Source organism: Osmerus mordax, chromosome 5 (genome assembly GCF_038355195.1).
Source record: "Osmerus mordax isolate fOsmMor3 chromosome 5, fOsmMor3.pri, whole genome shotgun sequence".
Taxonomy (NCBI): Eukaryota; Metazoa; Chordata; class Actinopteri; order Osmeriformes; family Osmeridae; genus Osmerus; species Osmerus mordax.
This window is the reverse complement of record NC_090054.1, coordinates 20672082-20691411: the sequence shown is the minus strand read 5'-3', so window position 1 is coordinate 20691411 and position 19330 is coordinate 20672082. Positions and strand designations below refer to the sequence as shown.

The following is a 19330-nucleotide window of genomic DNA, read 5'->3' as shown; positions in this document are numbered from 1 at the left end:
TAATCCAAAACAGGCGTACTTCTACATTTAGTTTGAGTTGCACTGATTGGATGCGCTGTCTCAGCAGACAATGACGCGCCAGTATTATATAAGGACTTGGCTTGTTTTTGACGACCGTATTGTTTTGGTGGTATCGAACAAACAAGGACATTATCTGCAATCATGAATTGGACGTTCGTTGTACCTTTGCTTGCGGTGGTTTTCACCGTTGCAAATGCTGGCATAATGACTGGAGGTGTCAGTGACGCTGACATGAATGATAAATCTACGCAAGATGCCTTACAATTCGCAGTTGTGCAACACAACAAGAAAACCAACGACATGTACGTCAGCCAGGTGGCTAAGGTCATCAAGGTTCAGAAACAGGTTGGTAGATTAATTAAAACTTGTAAATGTATTGAAGTCAATACAAAGTGTAGGTGCTTAAGTTCCATATAGCCTAAGGTGGTTAGCCTACCGTTGCGCTACCCTGGATGTCCTGTCTGTGCAACGCCTACTTTCAAAGATTTCAAATATAAACACTTAGGCCTAAAATAATTCCGCCTATTGGTCAACAATTGCGTTTAAATCCTTGAAACGACTAGATTGACCGTTTTGGGGCACACAGATATTAATGTATTAATATTGTACTATCACAGAGGAGGAAGCCATTGACAGATTTGCCGTTTTTTAAATGTTTGTAGCCTATGCTTAGACCCACACCCTGGTGTGAGAGATCTGACACGGCCTTGTCCTCAGGTTGTGGCTGGTATCAAGTACATCTTCACAGTGGATATGGCAAGGACCTCCTGCAGGAAAGGAGGTGCTGAGACCACGTGTGCAATCCACGAGGACCCACAAGTGGCCCGGGTAATACCACGTTAAAGTTTATCGAAAGAAGAAAAACCATGGCAAACAAATTTGCTACTAGACTGAAAAAGAGAGCGTGAATATCCTTCGAGAGGCAATTTGTTGTACAGCACAAAACATATAGACACACATCAAAGTAACACAACAATAATAAGAAGAAAATAATTTAAGAACTAAAAAACAATGATTTAATCATCAGGTGTGTGTTATCTCTGTACTGTGGTCAGAAACCGTTGTTCTGATTGTAATTCAACCTGTTCACATTATGGCTCTCTCTCTGATCGTGTTTGTTCCTTCTACAGCCATACCAGTGCAAATTTGAAGTCTGGAGTCGTCCATGGATAAGTGACATACGGGTGGTAAAGAATGAATGCGAGTAGAGGTGGCCCTCTTAAGGATGCTGTTACTTCTTCTGAAAGCAGTCTCGTGTAGTTCCATGCCCACATGCAATGGTCATGCTTTTTTCTCCTCCTTTTTTTCTTTTAGTAACGTTACATTGTTTTAGCTGTCAAGTTCATAATCTACCATTAGTATTCAAACTAAGGCTTTGGCAATGAATTACAAAAAAAATGTAAATGCAATAATGTAAACAAACCTTTTAAATAAATGCATTTGACATTGTTTTGTTATAGATCTCATTACTTTACCGACAAACTACTAGAATGGCTTTGGAGTTACCACCCACTATTTTAGAAGTTTACTAAAGATTGTCTACCTGGTCGCCAGTCAATGGGAAACTACATTATGCTGAACATATTCTACTAATAGGCTACATCTTTCTCCGATGAAGTGTTTCTGCTCCATAAAAGTTGTGGAGCAGCAAAGTTCCTTGTCATTGTTGTCATCATCGAGAACAATGCTTCTGACTGACACTCAATTTTCACGCAATAGTTGCTCAAGTTCAATCTTGTTTGATGTTACTTTCTGTACATCACCTCTAGAGGGAGAGTAGCTCCAAATAAAATACTGACTTTGAAATGTAGGTTAGAGATGACCATTTATAATTACGTTATTTAAGGTCTATGTATATTTTTGAACAGCTTTTAATGTCATTTGTTTTTTGTTTTTTTTCAATATTATGAGTTATATTATGAATATAGTCGGATTGATGTGGCTATATTAACTGAACACATGTTTTCCGCTATGGAAAAGAGTGAAAGTGTGAGTCTGAGCTGCCTACAGAGGCCATATTTAACACAATTGACCGATTAACCGACATGGGATTCTGTAAAATTAAACGAGGTGAGTTCTAAGTGAATGGTTTATCGACTTGGAAATTATTTTTTGTTTTTCGAATGTTTTGGAATCAAAGTAGCAATGATGGTTTGATATTAAGTAGCTTAAGGATAGGAAATCATTGCAGAGTTTAGTGGCTTTCTGGTTGCCTAGTTTATCAAACTTGAACGGTGCTGAACACTGACCTAACTTGAAACCAACTGACTCAAACTTAAACTGCAGTCAGTCAGTGCAGTGTCAGCTTGGCCTGCTTCTCAAATTCTGCTTCTGAAACCACGTCCACACAGATGCGGGTACAAATCACACCAGTTCTCATAAAACCTCAAGGTAACAGATTTGGAGAATTAAGACAACAAATCCTACAAATGTTGGCTATAGGCCTTTGTACGATGTGTTTACATTACATTTACATTTATTCATTTAGCAGACACTTTTATCCAAAGGGACTTCCAAGAGAGAGCTTTACAAAAGTGCATAGGTCACTGATCAACCTTTATATATATCTATGGCCCCAAACATTGCGTGTAGCCAAAACATGAAGCATACATTGTGAAAAACCAAATAAGTGCCAAAGTCAAGAACCATAAGAGCATGTAGTTAAACAAGTTACAATTAAACAACATGAACCTCAAAAGTGCAAGAGTGTACCTGTAGAAAGCAATCAACAATAATATACTTCACAGCGAGTACAAGGATTTTAAATCAGTTTAAAATCAGTTACAACTTACCAACTTCTTGTCCATCATTTTGGACAAGAACATTTTAAATGACGCTGTTATTGCTCTATTCATTGTAAATTATTTATATTAATTATTGATTGATGTATACCGTCTACTACACAGAATACAACTTTGTGAAGTACTGCAAACAAAGTTTTAGCGAATAATGCTGACATCTAGTGGTGAAACCGGGGTTTATTTCATGGTCTGAAACACGTTTGATGAGAAATGAAACAATTCTAATGTATTTTTAACACAACTGAAAGAGATTATTTGCGGAAGAAGTCAAGAAAGTAGGAAAGTAAATGCCCATCCCAACCACAGAGGACGTAAATAAATTGACATTTTGTTCACTATTAGAAAAAGAAGAAGTGAAAATAGACGAAACTGTCCACACCATTTTCTGTTAAAGAACGCAGCCTTCAAAATATTTTTTTTAACAATATCTAATAGATACAAGATACAAATCTATATTCCGCGTTTGTATTCAGTTTTACACTTTCAACGCTTTTGGACCCCAAGGAAAAACTGCTGGCCTTTTGCTCCCAAACAGTAGGTGGCGGTAATGCACTTCATTAACGTTGATCAGTCAAACCCCAGCTAACATTGAAGAAGAACATTTCAGTGGTCTAACTCTAACAGTGTGAAGATTTATTCGGTCACATCTCCAGAAAAATAAACTACGCTTGGCTTATGTCTAAAACATTATTACTACTGGTAATAAACTTATCAGTTTCTTTCCCCCCACAACTCTCGTTGCTTGATTAGTCATATTAAACCCTAGAGCTATTCTAGTGATATTACATAGAAAGGTAGGCTACGTTGGTGCTAACTTGCCAAGACAAGTTCAGTTATGGTGACTGATGCTGGTGGTAACTATCACTTTCTTTTTTACCAACTCTACATTTCTTGATAAGCCATGCCGTTACTTTGTGCCTCCTCTTTAGTTAGTGTAAGTTGGCTTGCGAGATATATATGTATGTGCAACATTGCGTAGAAATGTACTCGAGTTGATTTCACTTCTCTACTCTCGACTCAACTCCTCTTCCAGGTGCCGTGATTAATTAACGCTGCAGATAACAAGGTTAGGTATTTAGATGGCACCAAGAAAACCAAAACTGCCTACCGCTCTGCCTGAAAACTTTGAACTGACGGATACGGAAAAGAAGAGATGGAAGTTGGGAAAAATCATCGGCCAAGGAGGTTTTGGGTTGATCTATCTTGGTAAGAGCAATGCACACATACGTCAACAAACTCATCTTGTTAATATTTGTCTTGAGTTGAGCGTTACAGCATCAGCAGTTTACTGAAATACGAATCATAGGCTACATCAATATATGACTATGTTTTTTACATAATTTTTTCGTGGTTTTTAAGATCTTTTTGTCCTGCCCTGCCTCCTTACTCTTACTCTCCACAAATTACATTTCTGGTCCTATTCCGTTAGGTGTCTTTATTTCAGTCCCCCCCCAATCCTGTTTCTTTCTTTACCCCAAATTCAGCCTCGCAAGATTTGGACAAACCTGTGGCACAAGACTCAAATTTTGTTATAAAACTGGTGAGTTTAACATTAGTAGTTGAAAGGCTACACGTTGAGTAATTGGGGATTTGCATTGCGCCTGAACAATTTGGCCAGATATATGGCAGAATAATGTCAAAATAATGTAAATCCTCAGGGCCCTGGTTCCAAAATTGCTAGTTAGTGTCACAGTTTCATGGTTTGTTCAAATAGAATTATATGACAGACAGCTGTCTACGCAACTTGAGATGAACAGGAAGGCATCTTAATGGAAGACTGTTGGGCAGCACTTAGTGCACTTAGTTCTTCTGGAATTAACTGAAACAAAGTGACCCCTCCCCCTGCTGACTGTCCTGGGTGTGTCTGCAGGAGTACCATGAAAACGGCCCATTGTTCTCTGAGCTCAAGTTCTACCAGAGAGCCGCAAAGCTGGAGAGCAGTGAGTATCCACGTCAAGCCCAAGCTCTCTCCCCTTACATTACATGTAGTCATTTAGCAGACGCTTTTATCCAAAGGAACTTACAAGGGAGTCAGATGGCTGAGTGGTGAGGGAGTCGGGCTAGTAATATGAAGATTGCCAGTTCGATTCACAGCCGTGCCAAATGACGTTGTGTCCTTGGGCAAGGCACTTAACCCTACTTGCTTCGAGGGGAATGTCCCTGTACTTACTGTAAGTCACTCTGGATAAGAGCGTCTGCTAAATGACTAAATGTAAATGTAAATCATGACCTTATCCAGTTGCTGTTTCAGTACACAGGTGGAAAACGACAAAGAAGATGGATTTTCTGGGAATTCCAGCATACTGGGGTTCCGGATTGGCAGAACACAATGGAAAGAGGTAACCTCTTGACTGAAAAACATATAAGGATAGACATGTTGAAGTGGTATTGCAGTAGGACTAATATACACAGAGATGGAGAAATCTGGAAGTCTTCCTGTGTGTCACGTGGTATAGCTAGGGTGTGTGTGTTTGTGTGTATGCATGAATGGGTATATGAGATTGTGTAGCAGATGGGACAGCACATACTGACTTCAACTTGCTGCATAGGGCCTGCAAGGATTTGATGGGTTAGAGTTGACCCTATATAGGACACTGTAGGACGAATTAGGCCCTGAAACCAAACCTTTTACCACAAGGTTGATTAATGTAGCCTATGCAAGAGATAATAAGGAAAAAGTACAACTGAACTCTTCTGTTCCCAACTCAGGAATGTCTGTATTTGTTATATTGTGTGATAGATACTGGAATGATGCCTACGTGTTGTCTGTTTCCATGTATGTGTGTATCATTGAGAGGCACTGAATGTCGTTGTGCAACAACAGTAAAAGTTATTGATTGATTGATCACTTCAAGTAACTGTAGGAGAAAGGTTGTTTGGGTCCTAATCCTTTTAGAACTATTCGACCTCCTCAGGTACAGGTTCATGGTGATGGATCGTCTGGGCACCGACCTGCAAAAAGTGTGCGATGGTAACGGAGGCCAGCTGAAGACAAACACAGTGCTTCAGCTGGGCTGCTCCGTGGTGAGAAGACGCTCGTTTCTCTGAAGCACACAAATATATGGAGAGTCCTACACACACACCCACACACACACTTTGTGAAAACTTGAACTTGAAACTATTACCCTACCCCAGCTGAAAAATAGATTGCATCCATGAGTAGAATGTCTGTATATTATTATGAATGCCTTTCACTGTTTCCTAAGTGTTCTACCTCCCCCTAGTGGTTGACTAATGGAAGTGATCAGTAATGTTGAGAAAATAAGCAAAATGTGAAACCACCATAGAGTGAAAATACAATACACTTTCTAAATGAACAAACAGAAATATACAGTGCAGGTAACATGGGTTGATTCTCAGCTGTAATTTCTCCTTCATTTTCGCTCCCACTGATTTTTTTGTTTCTCCCTCTTCCTCCGCAGCTGGATGTTTTAGAGTACATCCATGAAAACGAGTATGTCCACGCAGACATCAAGGCATCCAATCTGATGCTTGGATACGGAGACCCCAGCAAGGTTCAGATGTGATCTTGTGTTAACAGTATTGGAAACTGGTGTTTACGGAATGTCAATCTACTCTAAACCCTGCCCTAGAACAGGGTGTGGCCTAATAGCATATCCAAAATCGGAACACTGTCCTAGAACAGGGTGTGGCCTAATAGCATATCCAAAATCTGAACACTGTCCTAGAACAGGGTGTGGCCTAATAGCATATCCAAAATCTGAACCCTGCCCTAGAACAGGGTGTGGCCTAATAGAATATCCAAAATCTGAACCCTGTCCTAGAACAGTTTGTCCTAATAGCATATCCACAATCTGAACCCTGTCCTAGAACAGTTTGGACTAGTAGCATATCCAAGAGATTTGGTGATTCAGAATAAAAGTTGTCTTTCAACTGTAGAAGGGTATTCTGAACACTTAAGTGTTTTCAGTTATCACATTTTTGAATTCACCGAAATGTAGTTTTTAACTACAGATTGTACTTCTAGGTGTACCTAGCAGACTACGGCCTCTCCTATAGGTTCTGCCCTGATGGCGTACACAAGGAGTACAAGGCCAACCCAAAAAAAGGCCACAATGGAACGATCGAGTACACCAGCTTGGATGCTCACAACGGAGCTGGTAAAGTCTGATCTTCAATCAGCAGTTTTAAAGTAGAACATTTGTTAAAAGGGAAAAACGGTTTCAGATCATTAAAAAAAAATGCCATGCTACAATCGGAAAACCTCAAATGTGACCAAACAACACTGAAAACAATCGCGAATCTGCATCAATAACCCTGACCACTTACGAGCGTGCACATTTTTTTTTGACCTTCCTCCTTGCTGTGTTGTTTAGCTCCATCCAGAAGAGGGGATCTCCAAGTGTTGGGGTTCTGCTTGTTACACTGGCTTTGTGGAACGCTGCCTTGGGACTCGGAGCTCAAGAATCCCACACAGGTTCATGAGGCCAAGGACAGGTACCTTTTGAGACACACACACACACACACACACACACACAGCTTTGGAGTCGTATGGCGTAAGAAATTAAGCGACCTTATTTACTGTGGCTCATGTTTACATCTTATTTTCATTCACCTATTTGTACCGCCCCCCCCCCACCACCGCTGCATCAACAGGCTGATGGACAACTTGCCGAACTCGGTGCAGCAACTTCCTATGGATAGAGCTGTCTCGGGTCAGTGGGAGACTTTATCTATCGACTCAACCTTAAATTCACTATTCATAGCATATCAAGTTCAAGTCTTTTATTGTCAGATGCACAGAACAACACAGGGTCAGACTGGGCACTGAAATTCTTAGGACAAGACAACGCAAAGCAACAAAAATAATATCTAATAATATATAATGCAGTGTGAACAGACATAATACTATTGTGCAATAATAACACCCCAATTCCTCAACTAGTGTTATACATCTCGATTACAGTAGTGCTTAGTACAACCTGCTACAGTACATGATATGGACGTGTCGACAGTGTTCTGTTGACCACATTCATATATAGGGCCATGTCACTCATGCGAAAAAAGTTATCTTGAACAAAACGCTCATAGTTAGGACTCACTAGTGTCTATATTATCACTGTTTTCTCTTTAAAATAACTTTCCATTGACCAAGGAGATGGGCAGTATACATTTCAAGCAGTGCTGTTGTCTATCTTAGAAGAGAATCTGTACTTTGAAAGGCGCGTGTGTGTGGTTCTTTCCTGCATCTTAAAAGGTGAAGGGGTGGCTGGACGTTAGAGATAAGAACCTGCTTCATGTGTGTGGGGGATATTGGTTGACACACACTTCGTATAGCGTATCACCAAAGTGCCATATTGGCTTTTATTAAATCAATCACGCAAACAGACTTTTCAACAATGTAGAAAAGTTTTTTCTATTGCTCTCTTCGTTCATACAGACAAGATGGCTGACTTCTTTCTGCAAGTTAAGGAGCTGGCTTATGAGCAGCGTCCAGACTACCAGGCCCTGAGGACACTGCTGTCTGCAGGGGGGCGGAGGGCTGGGGGAGGCCAGGGAGGACTGGACTTGTCTGGGCCTCCAGGAGAGCTGGCTGGGGGCACGACCAGGGGACCACACAGGAGCAAGGTGAGGACCCAGGAGATCACTTGACTGATCTGATGTCATCTCACTTCTCATTCCCCTGAGAGGTGAGGGGAAACATACTCGTAGTCTTTGGCATCCAAGTTTTATTTTTTTTACATGAATTTTGTCTTAGATTTGTCTTTTGTCTTCTGTATTTGTGTGGCAGTATAAAGTGTAGTGTTGAAGACATTTTTTGTTTAATCTTTTTGTTTAATTATTTCTTACTTTTAAAACGTTTTGTTATTTGTGCCTAAGACTTTAGCACAGTACTGTGGATCTGACTCTGGTTACCAGAGGGCATCACATCTGTAACCATAGACACATTTGTGAAGAGCACCACAGCATGTACAGCCACGGTCGTGGATGTATTCCAGCGTCGACTGGCACCGATGTGTGATTCAAATGGTCTAATTGGACCTAATCTGTCAAAACATTCCCTCGCCCTCTGCACTGCAGCAGCCCACTGCCGTGAAGAGAGAGGCCTCCCATTTAGTTCTCCAGACGACCACAGTGAAAGTGAGGTTAACCTGTCCCTGACCCCCCCAGCAGGACTGGGAGCCACAGCCACGGTGCTCAAGAGGGTATGGAGGGGAACGAAGCGATGATCCAGTCCCAACGAAATTCCCCACACCCACTTCAGCCAGCTAACGGTGGCTAACTTAACCCCTCAAACCTGCCCATGCGAAGAACAGCCCAATTTCAGACGATTGAAAACACACTTTTTTTGTGCATACTTCTCAGGGGGGGGGGGGGGGTCATAAGTTCAGCAGCCGCAATTATGCTATTTCGCATTTCCTGTCTCTTGATGTTTTGTTTCCTTGTTGAGGTGCTGGGCAGTTTGATACGTAGTTATAACAGAAGTGTCAACAGAGAGGAGGTTTAGAGAGAGTATATCTCTTGGAAGCTAAAGGCGTTAGGATGTGCTGCTTTCAGGCACTTCATTCACTATTCAAAGCCCACATTTATCTAAATTCACTTGTTCAGTTCTGCCATGCTGACATTACCTTGACTATCTTCATTTGAGTCAATGGCCTGAGAATCCCAAAGAGGGTTATTTGCTGTAATAAGCCCTTCCATTTTGCAATGTATCTATATGGTTTATATTGATGTTTCTCAACAGTTAACTGTAGTACGAGTTACAAACGCATACTAAATTGTAGAAAGCATGGATGTGAAGCCCTCTGAAAGGGCTGTACAAATACAATTTGATTTGAAAGCATTTGAGCATTACTGTGATCAGGGTTCATTGTACACAAGACCTTGTTTGGGTGAGTTCATGACAAGAAATGACTTGACGTTATTCAAGTCTGTTTATACTTTAATCCTCAGGGAACAGGCCAAGATCGAGGGTCAGCCATAAAAAAGCCAGGAAGAAGGGGGGAACAGGTGGTGGAGGAAGATGAGGATGAAGTGAAAGGAGGTAACAAGCGGGGAGATGGAGAGGAAGCTAAAGCTGGCAACATGAGGGCTCCTGCCACAACCAAACCTGACAAGGTACACACGTCCCTCTTTCACATTCAACCGCAAAAAAACTCAAGTTTCACCTGTTGCCTGTATATTCGTTAATGTATTTTATATAACTTTAGTCTTATGCTTTGCCCACTTTTCCTGGTAACAAAGAGCTACTGATACTACAACCGCTAGAATATGCCATTGTGTTTTTTCTTTTTGCTCCCAGAAACAGACCAGACCCAGGGGATCCAGATCTAACCCTGCCCCTGAGGAGGAGGGTGAGAGACCCAGACCCATCGCAGCGTGCCACCTCAGAGGACCACCCATAGGGCCCAGGGCCCAGCCAGACCTGGGGGTGAGACCAAGGCGCTAGCTCTGGTCCTTACGTAGGAAACAGATCACCAGTTCAAGTCTTAATTGAAACAGATGTTGGTTCTCATAAAGGGACTTTGTTTGAAGCCAACTGAAGTGCTTTACTTCCTCTCAATAATGAATCATTTGAAAGAAATCCTTTTTTCCAAGCCCAAGTTTATTGAAAAGTGTCATAATTAGGAGAATGCATTCAACAACTCTTACTCAATGTAGTAACCATACGGCAACTATAAATTACAATTGTCAACAGAAAAGCAGAACAAAAAACAAAAGACCGGTCCAGGAAAAAGCAGCTGAAGACTTTGACCTCACCGTGACCTCAGGACCACAAGTCAACCCCCGGCTGCCTCGCCACACACGATTAGCCTCACCTGTCAAGACAAGCAGCAGGTGGGACCAGGAGGACTGCTACAGTAGGAGACCCAGCCTCACACAGACTGGTCGCTCTGGTCAGACGCACAGGCCCTGGCTGGAGCCTTCCGAGGCTGATGATCACAGGGAGGACGATGACCAGGGTTATGACCAGAGATGGGGGAATCGAAGATACAGCCACACAGACAACAGAGGCTACAAGCAACAGTACAATGATGACACCGACCATGGTGACAGTGACCATGGTGACAGAGAGACACAAGCCCCTCAACAGAAGGGCTCCTGGTCCTCCAGCATCTACTGTGCGGCAGGGCTTGTCTTCATCTTGCTTGCCTTTCTACTTGCACTGAGAGACAGTGATTTGCACTCTATTCTCCTGCACTAACCAGTAGACTGAAGGATTAGAGTGATTCTTTTTTTACTGGTAGCCAGTCTGCCCACCCCAAGCAGTCAAAAGTCTGGTCCTTATGCTTTCTGCGTGGCCATCTTCACAGTGATGGGCTGCAATACAAACGAATTGACAAGCTTTTAATTCCATTTTCTGTTACACACACAAATGACTGTATTCGTTTATAGCACAGTTGTTTTATCAATTGGTAATTTATAGTAATCCTACACGGAGACATGAAATGATGTTGTGATACCTTGCTGCAGTAGGGGCACTCTCCGAACACAATGTGGAAGCTTTGTCGACTGGACGGTAGCCCTCGTAGCCACTACAGGGGATCGAACATGACTTCAGAATAAAAACTTGACCCATTCTACGACTTCCTCCAATTATTTTCACTTCTGGAGTGTAGGTGCTAGCTATGAATACTCATTTAGATAATTTTTTCTGACCGATAACCAACGTCAGTTAACGAATATTAACCGTTAAACCGTTGGCTAGATTACGTAAATCCATCCATTTAATCAAGATTGGCGGCTCCGGTATAACAACACGGAAGTATAATAAGTTATTTTGCTGCATAACAAAAACGGAGATTCCCAAAGTAGCAGAAAGTTGCTAGCTCTCGATTTTTAGCTAGATACGATTTTTTTTCATTAGGGAAGGTGAAAAGTTATTAAATCTAGCAACAGTCTAATGGGAAACACTGTTTGACCGGTTAACATTCGTATTGTCGGTATCACGGTTAATTATGAGCATTCCTAGTAGGTGCACTTGAGCCCTCACCTCATACAGACAGGCCTGGTGGAAGGGTTGTCCACATCTCGGATCGTTGCACATCTGATCCGGAATCGCCGATTCTAGGCGGTACGAATAACAGATTCCACACTCCATACTGAAACTCTAAATCACACACCCACACACACACAATGCATGTACGAGTTAGCAAGGTCACATTTGATTTGACTGAATGTTGGTAGATAACGATATTTCCTTCAGCAGATGGTGTCAAGGCCTCTCAGAAGGACGTGCTTAGCGCCGGTCTGCAGCGCTGCTCTAACCCCACTCCTCCCCCTGAACTTAGCCTCCTCCGCTCTTTATCAACCAGACCAGGTGCTTGCTCGCTTTATCACTCACTGAAACTCTCTCTGTCATTCTACGTCTCTCCCTGTCACAGGTTTACTTGCAATGCGAGGAGGCACTTGTTTTTTTTGTTTAGTGAAAGATTAAAACCAGGATGACATGTAAAATACCCACATCTGGTCAAACAAAACTTTTTCCACGTTGTTTGGATTGCTAATGATGAGGGGGACATTAATCACCGTGGCGACAACGAATAAACACATGCCCTTTCTACCCCTCCCCTAGAGAGAAATATATATATAAAGAAAAGATAAATGGGTGTGCGATTAAAGCGATCTTGATAGTTGCAAGGATGTTGGCATCTTTGTTATTCTAATGATCTTTTCTGTAAACACCCCAATTAAAGATGATTTAAGCCCACCTCCTGCAAACAAAAAAGGGACGCATACTCCTCCCCACTCCACAAACAACCCCTCTCTCTCCACAAACAACCCCTCTCTCACACATACTGATCACTTGGCAGAGGGAATTGTGAAGGGTGGGGGGGATTCAACTTACAGATTTTTCGTGGGTGGAAGGTGATGGGAATTCTATCTCCAAAACATCCTGCAGATTTTGCAACACACTGCAATCTGGATTCCTGAAAGCAAACCAACAGTTCCTCATTCACACCAATTAAACACATGCAAGCAAGCCACCCTCAGTGTCAACGGTGGGGCCTGAAGGGATGATTTCACAAAAATGATAAACACCTTCTTAATTCTATTTTCCTTCCACTTCAGAATATCATTCTGAAGTGGATGCATTACATACAGAATATATTGCTTTGCTTTTGTTGCATATTGCTTAGTGTCCATTTATATAATTGTAGTGTAATAATTCTGGAGATGGGTGACAACATCTCTTCATACAATTTACTTGAGGATCAACACCAGCGAGATGTATTTACCATAAATGCATGTTGCCATTCAACTGTTTCCGCAGGGGAGTCACCACTGAAGAAGAATCAGACGACAATCAAATTAATAAAGAAATTCAATCGGAGCTGTTAGAACGCCCTTGAATCCAACAGTTTCTTCACCTTTTGTTTTTACATGCGATTACTAATCCCTGAGCATTAATAAGATAGGAATGTTTTCAGCCTCCAGGCTAGTTTGATAACATTTCATAACATTCGACACGCGGTTAGAAGGAAGTCATTGTCCCTACCGTGGTCTGCTCCCAGCAGGCAGCAGTCTGGGAGCATGTTGGGGTGCTTGGTGTCCACTTCCACCTTGATGGACACGTTGTTCCCTTGAAGAGGCAGACACAACATGGTAAGAGGTAAGTCAGGTGGCTGAGCGGTTAGGAAATCGGGCTAGTAATCTGAAGGTTGCCAGTTCGATTCCCAGCCTCGCCAAATGACGTTGTGTCCTTGGGCAAGGCACTTCTCCCTACTTGCTTCGGGGGGAATGTCCCTGTACTTACTGTAAGTCCCTCTGGATAAGAGCGTCTGCTAAATGACTAAATGTAATGTGTGTGTGTGTAGGATTGTAGATGTGTGTGTGTGTAGGATTGTAGATGTGTGTGCGCTACCGATCGCAATCCGCCTCATTGTGTCGGCTCTACTGGGTTTTTCTGGTTCTAGAACCCAAGTCTTCTCATCAATCTCATCCAGAACCTTCCAGAACTCAGCCACTGACTCCAGCACCAGCAGGAACTGAGCATGGACATGCCCAAGAGTACTCTGAGAGAGAAGAAAAAAAAAAAGGTCAGTTTAATTTGGATTGGGTGACTGACTGGATATCTAATGAGGGACTTCAAGGGTTAAGACGACAATTTTGGAAGGATAATGGGCGGGGGGTAAATAGTAATCGTAAACCTCGCTGTACTTTAAGTTATATATCTGAAAGCCAAGGCCTTACAATCACAGGATACAAGGTTACAGGATAGATAAAGCAGGCTCCAAACACATTCACACAGAGTATGTCAATGGGAGACTGAAACTTGCTTCAAGGTGAGTACTGTATGTCCTGAACCAGTGACTGTAGTTTTGTGCACCTGTGGTGTCCAGGTGATGGTCAGTGGTAACGGTAGGTCAGCATAGCACTCTGGAGCCTCTGCAGGATGCTGAAAACCAGAAGGCTTTGCTTTACAAACAAACAGAAAATTTTACAGATTTTGCACAGTAGCTACTGCATTGCTGCACATTCCCTTACCTTGGGCTTCAGTTTAACTGTGACGTCATGCAGTCGCCCAGACGAGTCCTCTGCTCTAAGTTTTAACGTACTGAACTCTGTGTCGATGGACAGAAGCCTAGAGGAACACAAACCACGTTTTGCCATTATTGTCAAGTCCTGTGAGTTATTGTCAAGTGTGAGGAGCACCTTATAGCATACAGAGAGCAGTATAGTATACTGAGGACTGTGTTGGTGGGTGGAGAGATACTCAGTTAACTGTGATGTGTAAAGATAAACTTGAAGGACACATTATCTGCGAGAGACTTCTTGCATGGCGCCCACTATCAATACCAAAGCACTGGATGACTGATTTTATGTACAAAAATGACATTTGGGCCTCTACAAAATGATTTTTGGGGGGAATCCGTGACAAAATAATGGGACAGTTTTGTCAGAAATGACAGATGATGCATCTAGTTTCACACCCGATATAAGTTTTTTTTCCTCATAAAAAAAGTATATTTTGTCTGTCCCCCACAGAACACATTATTTTGGTTTATTCTTAAAGTGAAAACTTAAAACTCAGTGACCTACTAAGACAGACTGTTTGACATGAGTCACGGAAACAGTTTAACAGCGAGGAGTTCCTTCTACTGCAGTGAAACAACATACTTGTCCCAGCCCAGGGCCTCTATCTCTGAGATGAGTTGAGAGTAGTATTGTGGAGGGGGGATAGAGCAATATTCCACATGGTTCTTCAGCGCCACCTCCTAACAACAAAACAGAACTCCAGGATTTGGTCAAAGGGTTTCACATTCTCTCAGCACCAAATGTAACAAATCGAATAATTACATCGTCAAACAAGGCTGTTAAAAACTCATCACATGAAATGTATTATGTGTGAATGACATTAACATTTAGTCATTTAGCAGATGCTCTTATCCAGAACGACTTACAGTAAGTACAGGGACATTCCCCTGAGGCAAGTAGGGTGAAGTACCTTGCCCAAGGACACAACGTCATTTGGCACAGCCAGAATCGAACCGGTAACCTTCAGATTACTAGCCCGACTCCCTAACCGCTCAGCCACCTGACATAGCAGCAAGCTGTTCTATTGGCCTTACCAAAACGGTCTTCAGTTCCAATATGAAGCTGACTAAATCAGCAGATCGGTGTAGCCTCTGAAACACCCAGTTTAAGAACAGAATACAACAAACATTTGTCAAAATCAATATGCATGGTGTTTCTTTATCTCAAAGAAGCCTTTCAAATTAAACAAAACATGTTTTGATGAATGTGCCTTGTCGCTAGCTTCAATAATTCATTTTTTATTAAGGGTGAAAAAAATAATGTATTTTGCACCCTAGGGGGAATTGCGAATCTAATCACAATGACCCAACAGGGTCCTTACAACCAAATATGTGGATTTCCAAGTCAATGTTAACCAAGCAATGTTAACCAAGATGTGGTTGTTTTCCAAGCAGTAATTAAGCAAGACATTGACTAATGCATATCTAACTAAATTGGCTAATCTCATCCCCTTTTCTAGTAGATATTTAATGCTGTGTTGTTGTAGACTTGCCTGCTTCACGATGTGTCGATATCCATGTAGAAGCTGTTTCAACTGCCAGGAGCAGTGAAGTCTGCAATACAGAAGTATGCAATATAAAAAATATAATTCTGATAAACTTGTAACGTTCACATAAAGGTAGTCAATGAGCAAGTCTGTCAGACAGATCAAATCGATTCTGCATCTCCACTGGCACGTGATTGTCAAGTCTTTCTCAAGTTGTTTTTTAATAAGAAAAGTGAACCGTACTTGGCACATTTAAGTTGATGATTTGATGGAAGAAGTATTCGTATTCTAAAGTCTCTTCCCTGAAACGAGAAAGGAAGTTTGTTAGCTAAATGGGCAGTTCACGTGTGGTCATTAGGACAAAATAATCTCAGAAGTTTTGGCGAGATAGCAACTGACATACTGTAGCAATCCAATACATCTCGAATAGCTAGCCACTTGTACCAGCTAGTTTAGCGATAGAGGTTAGCTAGCTAGCTGTGTTGAGTAGTCTAGCAAGCTAATAGCTAGTAACAGTAGACAGTCAGTTATGCAAAACTACAGACAACGTTAGCCTGTTTCGACAACTAGACAATCTTCGAACACCGCCGCTAATTAGCCAGCCACGTACATACAGTATCGTTTACATCGTTTTTCTCAAGTGCTGTATCAGAGCTATGTTGTAGCCATCTGCATAGTTTCCTTGCTCAGTACCTGCACAGTGATAAATCCATCATATGCCGTCTTCTCCTTGTTGAGAGGCAATAACAACGGGCTGTCTTTCTCAAGAAGACTTTCCATTTTGGTCAAACAAGGTTCCAGTTCTGTGTTTTTAATCGTAATCTATGAACATATGTAAGACATTCAATTCAACCTAGCTCAGTTGTGGCACAGTTATACTACTAGACTAGCTAGTGTTTGAGCAAGCGTACCAGGTAAAGGCAGAAGTTATTTAGCGTAGACTAACTAGATTAGCTCTACTAGCTAGGACTCTTCACTATGGTAGTCCTCATCAAGTAACCTACTCATTAATGATACCAACTTTTTTTTTTTTCAAAATATTTTTTCAACCTTTCAAAACTTTTTTTTTACAAAACTTTTTTTTCAAACTTTGTTTTCAAACTTTTGAACTGTGACATAAAAAAAACACAACACAAATAAGTTTCTAGTTTTATTTTTTTAATTAAGTTTTTAACCTTTCCAAAAAAAGAAATCGAAACCTTTTTGTTAAATATTTTTGGAGAATGTCTAAACTTTTTTTCAAAACTTTTTTTCTGCACCCCTTATCAGGGTCTCACAGGTATCCGGTGTGGTATAAAGTCATACCATCTCACATACTAAAGTTCTGTTATTTGTGAAGGCTGTATTGCACCCGTATTGCTCTCGGAAATGCAGATTCTCCTTCAAAGACATATTTGATATCTCCTAAGATTTCAAATTCTGCCCAGTAGCGCCAGGCCCAGTCTTGGTTTGTTATCTAAACCCCATCCTCCCACAAGACACCCTGCATCTTAATAATTCATTCATCATATGATGCAAATACGGTATGTTCTCTGCAGCATTCAAATCAAGTCAAATCATGATTATAACAAAAGCCTCCCATGTGCAGGATTCCAGCAGTAGCTTAAGTGTTTCGATTCTGCTTGGATCACTATGCTTCCTGTAAGATTGTGATTCCTCAGAGGAGGCGTCAAGCCCTGCATGCTTGCATTGAAGAGGCTGATGTTTTTGTCATTCACCTGCTTCCAAGCTGTAAAATCAGGCAGATGCACAGGGAATCCGACAGGGCTGAGGCTTTTTTTTTCCAAACAAGGGAGAAGCAGGCAAGCGCTGTGCATGGAGAAATATGTGAGTTTGTGTTGTGGTGGACACAATGCTCTGACAATGTTCCAGCAAAACAGGTAAGTGTTGAATGTCTCCGTGTGTGTGTGTGTGTGTGTGGACGTGGGAAACAATTTGTGCGGGGAACATTTCGAGGTAATTTGAGCCTTTGAAAGCATACATTGGCTCCGGCGTTCTCTCTTCCTCCTCTTTCTTTCTCTTTCTCCGTGTCACATGTAAGACCAGACTCGCGTAAAGATTAATGAATGCAACACAGATGGCAATCTGAATGAAAAAGGCTTGATCCATTCGGTGAGCAGAGTGTAGCAGGAGCCAGAGCAGAGGCAGTGTTGTCTGTCTCTGTCTGGGTTTTCTCCTCTCTGCAGCCTCCGGCAGACGGCTCTGTCTTCCAGAGGGATGATGTATCGTGCTTTGTTTATCTCTGGCCCATGGTCACTTCTCTGGAACGCAATTGGCTGGAACTACACTGTGTGGGTCTTATACCTGTCATCTCTCTCTGACTCTCTTTCTCTCTCCCTCTCTCTTTTCCTCTCTTGCTCTGTCTCTCTCCGTCTCGCTCTCTGAAGTGAGACATGAGCAGAGGTGTTGTGGTTGTGTGTTCTTTTTTGGCATGTATTTGAATGACTAATTTTGTGATGGATTTTTAGACCGGGAAGAGAAGAAAGAGAATATTACGTTTTGATTCTGTTCTGGTGTGGATGCAGGAGGATTTCCTTTATGTTTAGATGATGATTTGATGCCACTTCACTTTTTCCTCACATATAGTATTTTATTATTAGGCCTGTATTAGCTTATTAACATTAAGCATTGTCATAATAAAGTTGCATGCATATAATTGTCTAACACCTCAACACAAGACACACACACAGGTTCCAGTTAATTACGTAAGCTGTGATAAAACTGGTTAAAGGTCTTTGTGAGATGTGTGCATGGGACCAGAGCTTGTGAGAACAGTGAGAAGTTCATATGATGCTACAGGAAGTAGATTTGCCACCTCTTTCAACATGGCACCCTCTTATTTTAGGGAAACGTGTTAAAGATCTGTTTAAAGCCACCCAAAAAAAAATTCTGTGTGTGTGTCAACACTAATTGTGGCGGCTGTGGCTCAGGGGGTAGAGAGGGTTGTCTGTTAATCGCAAGGTTGCCGGTTCGACCCCCGACTCCTCCCAGGCCATGTGCCGAAGTATCCTTGAGCAAGACTCTGAACCCCAAGTTGCTCCCGATGGGCAGGCCGGCGCCTTGCATGGTAGCTCGCTGCCGTCGGTATGTGTGAGTGAGAGTATGAATGGGTGAATGAGAGGCAAACATTGTAAAGCGCTTTCAGTGCCGCTAAGGTAGAAAAGCGCTATATAAAATGCAGTCCATTTACCATTTGCCCTATCGTTGATACAGTTTCTGTTTGTTGGATGCTGAGGTTGTCGTATGAGCTAAGGACTGACAGATCAGTGGCATGAACGGATCAGATTAGAAGGTGATGATCCTCATCCTGGGGGTCAGATGTCTGAGCGTTTAAGGAATCGGGCTACCAATCAGATGGTTGCCGGTTCGAATCCTGGCCGTGCGAAAGGCGTTGTGTCCTTGGGCAAGGCACTTTACCCTACTTGCCTCAGGGTAATGTCCCTGTACTTACTGTAAGTCGCTCTGGATAAGAGCGTCTGCTAAATGACTAAATGTAAGTGTAAAATGGGAGAGACTGGTG

General features: G+C 42.0%; 3 protein-coding genes across 7 annotated transcripts; 2 read left to right on the top strand and 1 right to left on the bottom strand.

Moving 5' to 3' along the window:
- Positions 1-114: 114 nt before the first annotated feature.
- On the top strand, positions 115-1470 carry cst3 (cystatin C (amyloid angiopathy and cerebral hemorrhage)). Its single transcript, XM_067236110.1, has 3 exons — positions 115-366; positions 739-849; positions 1152-1470. Exons 1-3 carry the CDS (start codon positions 163-165, stop codon positions 1227-1229), a joined length of 393 nt encoding a protein of 130 aa, XP_067092211.1. The 5' UTR covers positions 115-162; the 3' UTR covers positions 1230-1470.
- Positions 1471-3424: 1954 nt separating this feature from the next.
- vrk2 (VRK serine/threonine kinase 2) lies at positions 3425-10989 on the top strand. Of its 4 annotated transcripts, none has more exons than XM_067236391.1 (14): positions 3425-3521; positions 3856-4028; positions 4307-4362; positions 4693-4762; positions 5074-5161; positions 5738-5846; positions 6245-6337; positions 6811-6943; positions 7160-7280; positions 7440-7498; positions 8224-8411; positions 9738-9902; positions 10087-10215; positions 10483-10989. In XM_067236391.1, exons 2-14 carry the CDS (start codon positions 3902-3904, stop codon positions 10987-10989), a joined length of 1845 nt encoding a protein of 614 aa, XP_067092492.1. In that variant the 5' UTR covers positions 3425-3521; positions 3856-3901. The 4 variants fall into 4 exon arrangements, with proteins under 4 accessions (XP_067092492.1, XP_067092493.1, XP_067092491.1 ...); XM_067236392.1 differs by having other exon boundaries at positions 3444-3676; positions 10093-10215; XM_067236390.1 differs by having other exon boundaries at positions 3444-3676.
- fancl (FA complementation group L) lies at positions 10371-16795 on the bottom strand. Of its 2 annotated transcripts, XM_067236394.1 has the most exons (14): positions 16504-16795; positions 16054-16112; positions 15817-15877; positions 15359-15415; positions 14907-15004; positions 14274-14370; positions 14116-14184; positions 13651-13801; positions 13285-13368; positions 13025-13070; positions 12634-12715; positions 11779-11895; positions 11249-11320; positions 10371-11105 (listed from the first exon to the last, which is right to left on the bottom strand). In XM_067236394.1, the coding sequence occupies exons 1-14, from the start codon at positions 16588-16590 to the stop codon at positions 11070-11072; spliced, it is 1116 nt and encodes a 371-aa protein (XP_067092495.1). In that variant the 5' UTR covers positions 16591-16795; the 3' UTR covers positions 10371-11069. The 2 variants fall into 2 exon arrangements, with proteins under 2 accessions (XP_067092495.1, XP_067092496.1); XM_067236395.1 differs by lacking the exon at positions 16054-16112 and having other exon boundaries at positions 16504-16762.
- Between the last annotated feature and the right edge of the window lie 2535 nt (positions 16796-19330).

Excerpts from the sequence above, each read along its gene's own strand:
- cst3 (XM_067236110.1), top strand. The coding sequence starts at position 163 with ATGAATTGGACGTTCGTTGTACCTTTGCTTGCGGTGGTTTTCACCGTT. Across the intron at positions 367-738 it reads TCATCAAGGTTCAGAAACAG|GTTGTGGCTGGTATCAAGTA; the intron begins GTTGGTAGATTA and ends CCTTGTCCTCAG. Across the intron at positions 850-1,151 it reads AGGACCCACAAGTGGCCCGG|CCATACCAGTGCAAATTTGA; the intron begins GTAATACCACGT and ends TTCCTTCTACAG.
- vrk2 (XM_067236391.1), top strand. The coding sequence starts at position 3,902 with ATGGCACCAAGAAAACCAAAACTGCCTACCGCTCTGCCTGAAAACTTT. Across the intron at positions 8,412-9,737 it reads GGGGACCACACAGGAGCAAG|GGAACAGGCCAAGATCGAGG; the intron begins GTGAGGACCCAG and ends TTTAATCCTCAG. Across the intron at positions 9,903-10,086 it reads CCACAACCAAACCTGACAAG|AAACAGACCAGACCCAGGGG; the intron begins GTACACACGTCC and ends TTTTGCTCCCAG.
- fancl (XM_067236394.1), bottom strand. The coding sequence starts at position 16,590 with ATGGAAAGTCTTCTTGAGAAAGACAGCCCGTTGTTATTGCCTCTCAAC. Across the intron at positions 15,416-15,816 it reads ATCGACACATCGTGAAGCAG|AGGCTACACCGATCTGCTGA; the intron begins GCAAGTCTACAA and ends TGGGTGTTTCAG. Across the intron at positions 13,071-13,284 it reads CCTGCTGGGAGCAGACCACG|TGGTGACTCCCCTGCGGAAA; the intron begins GTAGGGACAATG and ends ATTCTTCTTCAG.